This window comes from Mycotypha africana (genome assembly GCF_025528875.1).
Source record: "Mycotypha africana strain NRRL 2978 chromosome Unknown BDF20scaffold_7, whole genome shotgun sequence".
Classification (NCBI taxonomy): domain Eukaryota; kingdom Fungi; phylum Mucoromycota; class Mucoromycetes; order Mucorales; family Mycotyphaceae; genus Mycotypha; species Mycotypha africana.
The window spans coordinates 479,239-489,993 of NW_026515731.1; the positions used below are offsets into that span (position 1 = coordinate 479,239).

General features: G+C 36.0%; 4 protein-coding genes across 4 annotated transcripts; 1 reads left to right on the top strand and 3 right to left on the bottom strand.

The window, feature by feature from the left end:
• Positions 1-401: 401 nt before the first annotated feature.
• Positions 402-1,019, bottom strand: BDF20DRAFT_877412 (stress responsive A/B barrel domain-containing protein). Its single transcript, XM_053081440.1, has 4 exons — positions 976-1,019; positions 722-868; positions 615-643; positions 402-517 (listed from the first exon to the last, which is right to left on the bottom strand). Exons 1-4 carry the CDS (start codon positions 992-994, stop codon positions 419-421), a joined length of 294 nt encoding a protein of 97 aa, XP_052934687.1. The 5' UTR covers positions 995-1,019; the 3' UTR covers positions 402-418.
• A 541-nt stretch (positions 1,020-1,560) lies between these two features.
• Positions 1,561-2,732, top strand: BDF20DRAFT_906652 (uncharacterized protein; the record flags this gene model as incomplete). Its single annotated transcript, XM_053083294.1, has 4 exons — positions 1,561-1,602; positions 1,696-1,753; positions 1,903-2,352; positions 2,446-2,732. The coding sequence occupies 4 exons, from the start codon at positions 1,561-1,563 to the stop codon at positions 2,730-2,732; spliced, it is 837 nt and encodes a 278-aa protein (XP_052934688.1).
• Positions 2,733-3,357: 625 nt separating this feature from the next.
• On the bottom strand, positions 3,358-5,094 carry BDF20DRAFT_914174 (rab-GTPase-TBC domain-containing protein; the record flags this gene model as incomplete). Its single annotated transcript, XM_053084154.1, has 8 exons — positions 3,358-3,747; positions 3,843-3,984; positions 4,049-4,242; positions 4,316-4,410; positions 4,501-4,569; positions 4,653-4,705; positions 4,804-4,936; positions 5,073-5,094. The coding sequence occupies 8 exons, from the start codon at positions 5,092-5,094 to the stop codon at positions 3,358-3,360; spliced, it is 1,098 nt and encodes a 365-aa protein (XP_052934689.1).
• A 2,402-nt stretch (positions 5,095-7,496) lies between these two features.
• Positions 7,497-8,106, bottom strand: BDF20DRAFT_836634 (uncharacterized protein; the record flags this gene model as incomplete). Its single annotated transcript, XM_053078968.1, has 3 exons — positions 7,497-7,578; positions 7,675-7,763; positions 7,846-8,106. 3 exons carry the CDS (start codon positions 8,104-8,106, stop codon positions 7,497-7,499), a joined length of 432 nt encoding a protein of 143 aa, XP_052934690.1.
• Positions 8,107-10,755: the final 2,649 nt, after the last annotated feature.

The window sequence follows — 10,755 nt, forward strand, 5'->3', positions numbered from 1 at the left end:
TTTTCTGTCAAATGTGTCCTTCTGCTCAACTCTTTAACTTTTGACACTACACCTTATATGTAAGTATTACAGCATTTCTTTAATTTTTTGTTTGTACCTTTCACGCACTCATAGCATATACATTTATCATATTTCATTGATCTGTCTCGAAATCGGTCTTGCTGGGATAACCATTATTCGTTTATATTGCAATCGAAAGTGCTTCAAAGCGTTATTCTTTTCTTCTCTTAAGCAGCGCGGTAGAATAGAAACCTATTGACAGTTCGTTGGGTACGATTGGATGCTAAAAGATACTTTGTTCTGCAAAAAATCATGATGGCGGTTGTCGCTTCTACTTTCAACAAAGCCCAAACTCAAATAATCAACTGAAAACAATACGTTTTTCCAAACTTAAAAAACAATAGAGCAGTCTGTTTTATTAAAATTCATAATCAATAGCAAGGACATCTTCAAGAGCAGGTTTATACTTGGATAAAAAGTCCAAATGACTTTGATGGTTGGCATAAATAGGCAAATCCTAAATTTTTAGATGTGTATGGATTAGCTTTCTGTCATCATCTGCAGTTCTAACCCTTCTCAATGAAAAGTTCATCAAGTTTATTGAATGAGCTTACCTCTTTTTTCTCCAACTCAATAACCCATCCTAAAGAATTTTGTTTTCGTTGAAAAGAACGCTTAGCGAAAAGCCAATGCCGCTATTACAACTTATAAATCTCTTTACCATATTCATAGCCTTTTCCTCTATCTGTAAAGTTCTTTCCTGCACTAATGGCTTTAATCTCTGGAATTGTACCCTTCAGAGCTAGAATGTCTTTAACCGCTTGCTCTTTGACTTCGTCGTTTATCTCGGATTTGAATTTGACAATAACTGGAAGATATAGAACAACGCGTATTTTATTGTATTTATTTTTATAAAGAGTTACAAGAACAATCAATCAGTTGTATTATACAAGCTTTAAGTAAAACTTTTTTTACCAATATGAACAATCTTCATCTCTGAAATGACTTCAACTGTGTATGCCAAGAAGAGAAAAGTGCACAGGTACAATTGACAAATAATGTGAAATTTAAGGAGCAAGAAAAGATAGCGTTTCGAATTCCGTATATTATGTAAGCGAGGGTGGATTTCTTAATTTCTCAATAATTGGAAGTTATTGCCTACGAGCTTTTGCATAAACTGACAAAGTAAAGCATGTCAGACAGACGATCTCGCGATGGACACAGAAGGAAAGATGGTGACCGACGAAGAGGAGTAAGATTCTTTTGAATTGGGCTTCTGTGGATACTTACTGTTCGTCTAAATAATTATTGTGAACGTCCAAACAATTGATTTTGTCCTCATCGAAAGAGTAGGGTGACTCAACGGTAAACTCTACTGGACGACCAATACAGCAGACACCCATTATATTAGACAGACGTGAACGTTCTGAGCCAACAATCTTGTCGAAAAACGATCTTCATGCTTCGCCGTCCAACTCCTATGAAACACCATTAGGTGAAGATCCATCGAACGACGGTGCCTTTGCACGGATCGATGATGCTTATGCATGCATTCCATTCATGCGTAAGTCGAATAGGTTCAATTCCGAAGCAATTATGAAGGTATACATATTTTTCGACACAACATAATAGGACTCTACGTTAAGAGAGGTCATTGTTTTTTTCTGATTTCTTTTCAATGTTTCCCCTTTGTAGGTGTTGTCAGATCATACAGGTCATTTTGTCGTTGGCATTCTAGGGAAGCAAGGTGTCGGTAAATCAACCATACTATCTTATTTTACCGAGAATCCTGAACACGTAAGTTACTGTAGAAAAAAATGGCTTCTTTTTACGTTAACTCACGCGCGACCCGTATTATTCAGGCCTTTCCGACGCAGCCTAACAATCGGTTTCTCTATGAAGGACATAAAACGGAAGGAATCGATATGTATGTCACATCAGAGCGAGTCATTTTGTTAGATACGGAGCCCATTCAAAGTTGGACAGTGTTGGAAAGAGCTCTAAGAGATGGTTTACTGAACACCAATAATAGCTTACCACCCGATTTATGGCTAGAGATGGAAACGCTCTATCAGATCATATTCATGATATCTGTGTGTAATGTGCTGATTATAGCAACAGATGGTCCTAATATTGATATGGATATTTTACGATTGCTACACAGCGCAGAAATGCTAAAATTCCATATACCCGATTTTCCCCTCTTGATCAATCAGCAAGATTTGAACTACTTTCCAGATATTGTGTTTGTATGTAACAAGTCGTCTGCCGATGATTTTACATGGGAAAAGTGTAGAGAGCTGCATATATTATTAAGGCGTTATTTCGATAAAACGTCCATGAGAATACAAGGTATTAAAAAAAAAATTATTGTCTACTTACCTATTGCATCTCTTCGGTTTCTAAAGGTTCCTCTTTTGTTTCATCATTTCGTCTTCGATTAAGGCCTAGTGAGCCTCGGCAATAGTGTACCTTATTTCGAAATGGACGATATAGAAGAGGTGAACCTGTTTTTCCTACCTGATCAAAAGGACGAAGTGATTGATAAATTCGACTCGGTTATCCAATCTCTAAGAGACCAGGTATTCGCGGCACCTAGACGACCAGGCAAAAAAGGGCAGGTGTCAGAAAAAGATTGGTACCGAAACACTGTGAAGATCTTTGAAATAGTGCGTAAATCGGAATACATACAAGAATATATAAATGTTCTCTGCAAGATAAGAGATTCCTAGGGCGGGCGAACAAATAAGAAAGACGAGGGATTAGCAATACTATAACAACAGCACAAATTCTAACTTTTTAATGCTACATGGCTTGATTTGAACAGTTGTAGAGCCACTCGAAAAGCAAGCGTCAGATGAAAGAGCCCTCGTGAATAGGTGAGATGTGTCATTGATGATTAAAGAGAGCATCGTTGAACGCTTTTATCAAGGCTCAGTAATTTGCTTTTTAAAAAGCAGTTCTCACTTTTAAATGAATCAATAAAAGTACCTATTATATCTCTTCAAAGTTGTAGTTACAGTTTCTGCTAATGAACGATGACTTCTCTCTTGTTACAAGCCAAAGGATAGATATATAGATAGACGTACACTAAGTAAATTCATACATTATGTTTATCTGAGAACCGAGTGTGGTGTATAAACTGTCGAATGAATGGAACGATAATGGCATGATATGCATATATATATATATATATATATAAATCAAAGAGAAACGTATCTTGTTGTTCTATTGTAGTGGGAGGACTCGAAAGCAAGGTTTGGTTCAGTACCTCTTGGGGTATAAATACAGAGTATGTCCCAAAAGACATGCTTGATCGTATTCAATAAATAGTACATGTTGTTATTGATTGGTTGGTTAACCCCTGCCTAAATAGCCAAGTATATCTTGCTCGTCATCAGTGTCAATAACAGACTCCCGTCTCCTCCGAGCCCATTCGACCAACATTTCATCTTCCCATTCTTCTTTTTCCGGTTGATTATTCAAATATTGATTTGCTTTGACATGATCTGGCACTTCTCCCCATTTCAGTGTTTCCCAATCTTCGTGCCAAGTATTTATGACAGATTCGTCATGTAGCCATATTCCACTTTCCTTTTGCAATTGTAGAGATGTGTATTTGTTTTCTAAATATACTGCTTTCTCTATGATCTTTTCTATATTCATATCTTGTGGTATTCGTGTCATTAAGGAGTGCACTGTATCTTTTTCTGCATTTACGATTTCATCCCTTCTTAAAAGTGTGACCTAGATGACATGAAGAGAATATAAGTGCCTCTTTTCTTTTTATTGCGCATTCTACCGTCTCTTTTGTAAAAGAATTATGTATGCAGTCAACTTACTGCGCTAGCTGTAAAGACGGGCATCAATGCTTGACTTGAAATGAACAAGTCAAAAAGCCGAATCACTTTTTCGTAATTCTCAAAATCATGACTGAACCACGTTAATAGCCAACTTAGTGCGTAATAGGGCATGATGTTTGCTCTATACATATAATCATTCAGGACAACAAAAATGCTGGGTTTTTCCTGTTATTTGTTTTCCGTACCTTTCTAGACAAATGGTTAACTCACGATCTTCGTATTCTATAATTGAGCTCATAATTCTTAGTTGTTTGGAGATTGGATCAAACGAATCCAGTAAAGCGTCTCTAATAAAGAATAAAGCGACATTTTCAGCAGCTGGGATAGCAGCCTTTTTGCCCAAAACCAGCAAAAAGACTGTACAGATATCGTGGAATCCCTAAACAAGAATCAATAAAAGGTCAGCATGGCACATCCTTCCTCAGCTTTTTTTTTTTCTTTTCTTTCTTTACTTGATAATATTTTAAATTGGGATTTCTCCATAAAATCTCGACAATCATACAGTGCAATTCCTGTTGTTTACTCGCTTTGAATGTGGGCGTCACATCTACATCAAAAAAATATCCATTGTTGACGGCTGTTAAGCAGAAAGGCTTTTTTGCGGTCTTGGAGCAAACAAAAGAGTTAATGTTCTTACCTTGAGGGTAATAATATAGTGACCTTTGTACGTCCTTTGTTATTTGAGCTGGATCAGCCAAATCCTTTTCTATCACAGATCAATTGTTGAGTCGTCTTCCTTTCTGCATTTCTTCAAGCACACTCTTCTCTTCACTATCTAATTTATTTTACCACTTCCTTTTTCTGCGATATAATGTCCATGTTGCGTATGTAATAATATAGGCCTAGATTGAAAATTGTAAAATGTAACAATAAAAAATCGAGTTCCATCTTTTAATATGCATACTCTTTTTTTTTTTTTTTTAATTTGCACGAACCCTACCAAACATATTTTCTCAGTCTATCATTCACAAATCCTCCAGGCCTTCTTGCTAATTTACGTAGAGCTGATGAGTCCTTTTTTGCTATGGCTACTAAAATTTCTTCAGCCTGTTGTGCGAGACGTAAACTGTTGGCTAATGAGAGGAGAGATTGCGCATTGAGAATTTAAACCAAAGATACAGAAACTGTTAGTGTCATCTCTAAAAAAAAAAAAAAAAAAAAAAAAAAAAGATGCATAAATGTATTTTTTGAAAAAGTGCAGATCTCTACCAACCGAATGATTAGCTCCCATTCTAAGACCATACATACAATCGTTGTAGAAAAGATATGAAGAAAAGTAGTTAACTTGCTATTGGGTTTAAAGGGAAACCTTTAGCGAAATAAAAAATGAAAAGAAAAGGAAACTATCCAAAAATTCAGGCTTTTTTTCTCATTGTCCTTACAATTTTTATTTTTTCCTTTGTCCTATAAATGACGACAATATATACCAAATAGTGAAGAGTCGTTCTCCATGACTGTCAAGGACAAAAAAACCAGAAAAATAAAACGTCATTATACTTAAAGCAAAGATGTGTGTGTTTGAAATCCACTGATTTGTTATCGAATAGAACGTTACATATTTCGTCTTCTATTGTTCCATTATTTCGGTTATAAAAGGCCTATTATCCAAATGATTCCGCAGATATAGTTAGATGGAGTTGGCGTCCTATGTCGATGTTACAAAGCTATCTAATGACCTACATGAACTAATGGACAGTGCAACGACTTGCTCTGCTCCGTCCTCAAGAGAATCCTATTGTTTGTCCCCACCTTTGCCGTATGAGAATAAAGACGACTCATGGTACAGATGGTGCATAAATATAAATCAAGTCTCTCCTTGGAGAAGATTGCGTTTGACAGAATTCCGTTTTTAGGAACTCATTCTGATATTGATAATGGGAACCGCCCACGGAAGTTTTGAGCACTACACAGTTGATTATTTGCCTTTTTTGCATTGTATGGATAAAAAAGACTACCAGTTTACAACAAAAATGCTGAAAATAATCATTTTTATCTTTTAATTGCCGCTGCAGATCAGAAAAGTATTTTCGTAAACATTTTCGGACTGATCAATTATCTTTGCACACAACTGTCCTCTATCTTACCCGGCGATCAAAATGTCTTTGCTCTCTACTGGATTTTTTGAGATTATTCTCAACCCTAGCCCAGTTCTCCTAAGTAGGGTAAGAAATGGCGTATAAAGTGGCATGAATAAAGGATTGTAGCCATCTTTTGTTAATGGCATTAACGATGGTAAATTTTACAATTATTTTACACGATCTAATATTCTTTTTTTTTCCTAATCTGCCCAACAAATCCATTAAAATCTCAAAATTTTTAATGAAAGGCAGTTGTACCCTTGAGGACAGGTTGAGCAGCAGCTACAGCATCAATAACCTTTCTCTTATTTGTCTTACGTTGGGACAGAACATTGCCTGTGGAGAGTCACTAGGTCTCCTGCCTTCATAGGATTTATCCTTGTGAAGTTATGTATCCATATGGTTTATACAACTGATAATGCTGATTTTATTCCCTTATTGTGTTTTTACCGTGACATTAGCAGCATACCCTACTTTGGACCACGCTCGATAGCTAACCATTTACGCGACTTCGTGCTCTAATACACATTTGGTCACAAAAGCAAAGCAGGTTCAGAATTCGCTAACGTGCATTCTTAACCTTCAATTTTTTAATTTTGTAAACTTCGAATGAAAAAGCATGGAATGACAAGATGATACTATTTAGTAGCTTGACTAAATAGATCGAATTACATATATGTCTGTTTAATTCTCACAGCTATGTAAATAATGTTGAATTGTATAAAATTGATTGTTTATACTGTTTAGGTTTTTTGGACCTTTGCACTGGTCCAGAACTGGATATTCAATTCAGTAACGTTGAAAAGTTGTGGGATTGTTCCACATCGCACTCAAAATGCATCAGAATGACCGCCTAGGATCATTTTTATAACACACATCGAAAGAGGCAAACTCTTTAAACTTTTCTGATAATCTTACGGGATTTTCCTTGCTGTAATCTTCACAAAAATAATCTGCAGATAGCTTGATCACGAATTATGTGTTGTATTCACGGTACAACATTGATCCGTCGTCACTGATATCAGATAATACATCTTCGATTTAGTAAAGAACAGGAACTGAAACGATGGCAAATCTGGGCAGATTTGATGAGCTCCATGTCCCTGAGTGTTATAGCTGATGTTGGACATTATCATTAAGAGTGTGTTAATACAAATAGGCTTACAGGATCACTTTAAAACAGAGCATGCTGTTTTTAAAGATTGTAAAATTTTATTTTTTCTTAAAGGCGATATGTATTGGTACTATGATAATCTAAGGAGGAGATAATATGTACAATAGAAGAAAAAATATTTCTTTCTATCTGTTATGTGGCATGTTGAATTGGAAAAGAAAAGGAATGCACAAGCAAACCAGTGCTTGACAGATGGGAGAATGGATAATGTATACAAAGCAGTGCTTTTTAAGGAAAGGAATGACGATAATAGAAATGTACAAAAGGTAAAGGGTGAGTGGGCTGACGGTTAGATAAACGGAGTTCATGATTTGAAAAGACAGAATGACCGATAAGATCAACTTATCGCCGCGATAAGGAGGGGCTGGGGGCTCAATTCATCTAGTCAAGAGTCCAAGAGATTTCACCAACACCTTGGTCTTTGGAACCAACGACTTCTTTGAAAAGAACAGGAGTAAGATCGCTAAAATAAAATAGAGTGAGATATTAACGCGTTAGTATGTATTCATTGCAAACTCTATCAATAGCCAAGCAAAATCCAAACTTCTGGGAAACTTACAGGTCACCGTAACCACATTCAGGACACAAGTCAACAATTTTGGCACTGGCACAACCTTTGTCACCACACACTCGGATATGCTTACCGCACTATAAAGTATGAGATCGATTGTAATGAGTGGGTTAGCACACAGTAAGAATCAAGTTGAAGTAAAGAAAGATAACGCCTTACCCATGAGGATTTGCTGTCTTCGTCACCATATTGGTCAGCATTAAGGGCGACAATTCTGTCATGGGAACTGATGGAGCTACCGGTACAAGCATCGATAGGACCGCCCTGAGACTCAGGTTCGTACCAAGTGGCAGTGCCGTGGTAAGTCTTACGCTTGATTAAACCGTTGACCTTGTTATTAGTCGTGGTAGGAGCAGCAGAAGTGAGAGCAGTGAAAGCAGCAACGACGGTGAGGATGGAGGCGATGAGTTGAGATTGCATATTTGATATATTGGGAATTGATTTGTGTTAAAGGATGCTTATTGTAAATAAAGAAAAGACGACCTGCGTTTTAGATAGGATAATGGAATAATTTGGTCATAGTCGAAAAGGTTGGTCTTCTTTTATATCTTTTTTGGTAGAATAGACGGACTTTTCTCTTACGCCATAGGTTTGAGAAGGCAATGTTCTTTGCTCCATATTTCTTTTAATTTTTGTAAACAGAAACAACGAATCGACGAGCGATTGATCAATCATGTTATCCAAGACAACAGTAAGAGTAAAACTGACGATTTAAAAAGCAGACAAAAATAGATATGGAGTCCGCAAGAAGGCACTTTCTATATGGGCACTGTGCTCGTATATCTGCTAAGCGTCTTTTATTTTTAGTTCGTTTGTTCTGCTTGTTTCTTTTTCATCAAAAATGAACCAATGATGAACTGCATTGCAAGTTTAGAATAGACTTATTTGCTTGAAACCTGGGATAGGTAACAATGGAAGCGGGTTCCTTTGGACGATTGCACTTTTGGTTTGATAGAGCGATAATGCAGACGGAATATACGAGATCGGTCTAGATTGTTGTATTCTTAACATTACACAACTTGGCGGTGCTTCCTCGCCGATATTGAAATTGTTCAATGATCTTCAGGAACCCTCAAGCTGTCTTTCAAAATTACATCATCCTGTCACTGCTCAAAACTTTGGTTTCAGTTACGGCAGAGTTTAAGAAAATAGACAATTCTACTTTTATAAGTATTTTCTGAAATTGATATGTTAATGTGTCTACAAAACATATTTTTGAAGCACTTCAAACTGTATTTACAATTGATTAACAATTCTCAATCTTGTATACTTACTTGATTTTGGTTTCTTTTTTTGGGGGAATTTTTTGAGACAAGCTCAAAAGTTTTTAAATAAAAAAAAAAACTTTCTTTTTTTTATTTTTATTTTTTTCTTTTCTTGGCTCATCATCTGTCTTTAAAATACGACAAACAAAAAGGCTGTTGTCTCAACAATGTTTATCTAGGAAGAAAGTAGATACAACCCTATTTTTTCAATGAGCAACAGCTGTATTTCCATCATCATCATCCATTCATACCCCCGCCCCTGTTTTGAGCGAAATGGGTAGATATAATCGAGCATTGGTAAATTTTAAACACGCGCAGAGAAGAGGATAACGTAGAGACTTATATATTACTTGCTATTGATATCATCCATACATGTCTGCAGCAAGCAATTTTGAACAAAGGCTAAACAAAATAGGGCCCCTTTTTAAATGCACAGACCAGCTTGCACAAGAGTGATACGAAATGTCAAGTGAAAAGTGCCTTGTGCTTGTACATTAGTATGGTTTGTTTTTGGTTACAACCTTTAACATGCGTCCGTTGTATAGCTTACAGGATAGAGTAATGGGAATTTTGTAATAGATTTGCATAGATAATAATTACGCTTATAAAATGTCTCTTTAAACTTTTTCCCGTTACTATTTACGTAGTCTGAAACCTATTGTGCATCGTTTAAAGAGAGACAAGAGTCAAAAAAAAAAAGAATAAGATTCTCGCCTCTGGATTTTATCTTTTTTTTACAAGTCAGTGTCATAAAGTAACTGAAGACAAGTCCGTTAAACCACAATATATCTAGTCAAAAGTCTATAAAGTAATGAAAAGAGTGTATGTGTGTTGGTCGATTCTACCTCCGCTTGATTATCGTCTGCTTGGAAGTAGCAATGAACAGTAAAAATAAGTCGAAATCCATCGTATGGCTGAAATTTTTTGTTGCTTTCTGCTGTTCTGGGGTTAGTGTCACCCAATGCTTTCTTCACTGAGTTTTCAAGGACGCGTGTAGAACCCGTATTATTTCCCCTCATTTCCTTTATAGAGGGCTAAAAAAGAAGGGGAAGCAATCCATTTTCAAACAGTTTTTCTCTTTTGAAACTGTTCTTGACTTAAAAAAGAAAGAAGGGTCTATAACCTTCTTTAGATACTAAGAAGACTCGACTCAAGCCTTACTCTCAAACCCAAGCATTGTAATGTATTTTTGTCTTTGGGTTAAATACAGATTTTGCAGAGATGAGGACTTTAAACAAAGTTTCTTTTTTCCTCAAAAAAAAAAAAAAAAAAAAAAAAACATAATCGATAACAAATCACATGAACAAGAATTCACTCTATTTTGTGTTCATCATTTAGATGTCATCTTTGAACTGGTTTTGTTCAATTAGGTAATCTATGTTTTCAGGGAAAAGAAGCTGAACTATTACTGCGCACGCGCAGTAAACAACATTAGAAAGACCATCAATGTGACAGAGCATGAAATAGACAGCTAGAGCCTGAAAGGAAGTTGATTCTTATGACATGCAATGCAAAGATAACTACGTAGGACAGCAATCTTAAGGCACCACCGACCATCGTAAGATGACATCGTCGTGGGTTTAATTGCCATCGTTGTCAATAAAGAAATCTGTAAGAATAGAAGTGTTTCTGAAAAGAAATAGCCACAGGATAGATTGAACATAAAGTTTATATTTTACTTATAAGTTAATAAGAAAAAGAGCAACAGAACTAATGTAGCAGTTGGTAGTGGTAGTAGTAGTAGTAGTGGTAGTAGGTAACTTTACAATAAAAAAAAAAGAAAAAAAAAAAAAAGAAAAAAAAA

Bases quoted from the DNA above. Each gene is read 5' to 3' on its own strand.
- BDF20DRAFT_877412 (XM_053081440.1), bottom strand. The intron at 644-721 runs GTAAAGAGATTT...AAAATTCTTTAG, and splicing joins AGGAAAAGGCTATGAATATG to GATGGGTTATTGAGTTGGAG. The intron at 518-614 runs GTAAGCTCATTC...CTAAAAATTTAG, and splicing joins TTGAGTTGGAGAAAAAAGAG to GATTTGCCTATTTATGCCAA.